The 2,429-nt window shown below is 48.5% G+C and overlaps 1 protein-coding gene across 6 annotated transcripts in view; it reads right to left on the bottom strand.

Moving 5' to 3' along the window:
* Window positions 1-2,429, bottom strand: part of astn1 (astrotactin 1) — a 173,484-nt gene that overhangs the window by 94,944 nt on the left and 76,111 nt on the right. For all 6 annotated transcript variants that reach the window (XR_001761688.2, XM_008334830.3, XM_008334832.3 and 3 more), the window contains one exon: window positions 1,557-1,631. Coding sequence is in view for 5 of the 6 variants with exons in the window: in XM_008334830.3 (XP_008333052.1) it covers window positions 1,557-1,631 (75 nt within the window). In the remaining variant the exon portion in view is untranslated. The remainder of the gene's footprint in view (window positions 1-1,556; window positions 1,632-2,429) is intronic.

Below are 2,429 nucleotides of genomic sequence, written 5' to 3'. Positions count from 1 at the left end.
AGGGGGGAGGAAGGGAGAGGGGAGGAAGGGAGAGGGGGATTTCCCTGAGGCAAGAAATCTGTAAACAATGCAGTAAACAAGAGCCTTCAAGAATTCTTTATTTCTAAGTCAATGAAAACATCAATCTTTAAACACTCCCAAACTTCCAGCCCAACGTTCCGCACGGATTCAAACCCACCACACCATAATCATCAACGCGGCCTGGTCGACCAAATTAAACCAACACTCGTTGATTCAAATGTTTTTGCAGACTCAACATTTTTCTTCATTCATAATTGTTCAATTTGCATTTGACAAACTGCTAACTTAGCATAAGGAAAGGGCAGGGACTCGGGGGGGAGCAGGGAGGGGGGCAATTAGAGCACCGCACGATCAGAACACGTCATTACTCCCACCTTCTCCCTCTGCTGTTGAAGAGGTGCGTCCTTCTCCGCAGACTGAACCACGTGTTGATCATTAACCGACAGAGGTCCTCGTTGAGAAATATACAGAGAAATATATGTAGAAATATATGTCCTGATAAGACACTGCGCCGATGACAGACGTGGTGGTTCTAAATACCGGCTCTCAGGACGTTCCTCCACCCTGTTTAATTTCATCTCTCTTCCCATAAACCACTGCGTTTCTAATTGCTCCGTTGGCTTCATTGTTCAGCGTTAATGTCTGCTTAAACAAACGAGATGATCGCTGCACGGCTCTGTGAGCTGCCGGGTGAAACTCAGGTCCTCCACTGAGCCCAGCCGAGCCGAGCCCGCGGGGCTGTTTGGTGAGGTTCAAAGCGGGAGAACAAAACGTTTAAATTAGGATGAATGGCTGCGTTGGAGAAGTCTGAGGACGAAGCAGTTTTAAAGTGCAGAGCCGGACGGAAGAAGGACAGCAACTGTACCAACAGACCGGGTCAGCACAGGTTCTGGACGATATCGTCTGTAATTTTGCTCAGTTTGTTCTGGAAGAGGAACTCGACGCCGTGATTTCTATCAGACTGGGTCCAGTTCTCTGATTGACAGGTGAATTTCCAGGACGACCGTTTCTCAGCTTCACTTCCTGTCATTAACAACATGGACGCTGCTGCAGCTCGGTGGCTCAGCGGTCTGTTTCTGTACGACACACCATTAACAGAGCCCACACCATCGGTTAGCCTAGCCTAGCTTAGCGTTGGTTCAACGTGGACCCTGAGGAGTTACTACTGTAACCTGTAGGACAGACATGTTGGGAATTTATCAGCCAACAAACTGACGATCTGTGACGTGGAGCACGTTACTGTATCAGCCAACAAACTGACGATCTGTGACATGGAGCACGTTACTGTTGGGTCGGTGGTCTAAACCAGGGGTCACTGACCTTTGTGAAACTGAGAGCTACTTCAAGGACACTCAGTAATACAGAGAGCTGCTTGTCTGATACAAACCTCCCCATCAATGTAATAATTATTAGCAGTTAACTTTACAATAAAAAGTGAAGACATTTAAAACCTGTTAACTTCTTCCAAACATTTAAGACGATTAGTGTCTGAAGGAGAAGAACCGTTAACATTTGAGAGGTAGGACAGAACTCACCTGAAAATACGATCAGACGGCTGTTCTCCCATCACAAGATCAAACCCACGCTGGAAGATGGTGTAAGGCCAGGGCCTGGAACAGACAGGGAAGAAGATCAGACACAGACACAGAAAAAAACACATGAAGAGGAAGTTGAATTAAAATCAAAGCTCAGGGATCTTTAAAGGATTCAGTCCTCCTCAACCCTGACCTCCTGACACCCACACTCCACATCAGCACAGGCCGCATCTCCATGTGCACTCTGGGTAAACACGCTGATTTAAAACCTAATGTGAAAGATGACAAGCAACATGACTCTGAGCTCATAACGGTTTACTTGAAAAGGGGATAAAAGGGAGATGACAGCCGGAGACAGGACGAGTGGGGGAGACGGAGCGAGGAGACAATTGAAATGAGACAAAAAGCAAAAGAGCAAAGCAGAAAAGGAGAGAGAGAGGGAGAGAGCGGGGGAGACAGATGCCAAGAGGCTGAAGAGAGACGGGGGAGAATGACGGAGATTAATGGGGAGTGGCAGCTCTGGGACAGAGGCGTGTGCAGAGTGAGTGTGTAAGGAGCAGCAGTGACAGAGGCCAATGTCACTGTGAACAAACTCCTCCACTCTTAGAAGTTAAAGGAACATCAAGGGACAAGCAGGGGTGGGGGGGGGGCGGCGTCAGCCTCCACGACCACAGCCTGTGGTCATTAAACATTTAAATGACCCCAGGAGCCCACTCTGTCACACAGGTGACAGGGACACAGAGAACCAGGGCTGGGAAATGAGATTTAGGAGTTTAAAGACTCCAAAAAGACACACTCCAGGTTACAGGACAATCCAGAAGACACCCCCCCCCCACGACGACAGAGCTGCTGGGGTCCTTCCTGTACGGCGGC

Source organism: Cynoglossus semilaevis, chromosome 20 (genome assembly GCF_000523025.1).
Source record: "Cynoglossus semilaevis isolate Cse_v1.0 chromosome 20, Cse_v1.0, whole genome shotgun sequence".
Lineage (NCBI taxonomy): Eukaryota > Metazoa > Chordata > Actinopteri > Pleuronectiformes > Cynoglossidae > Cynoglossus > Cynoglossus semilaevis.
Note: the sequence above shows the minus strand (reverse complement) of the source record. Positions and strands in the feature narration are given on the sequence as shown.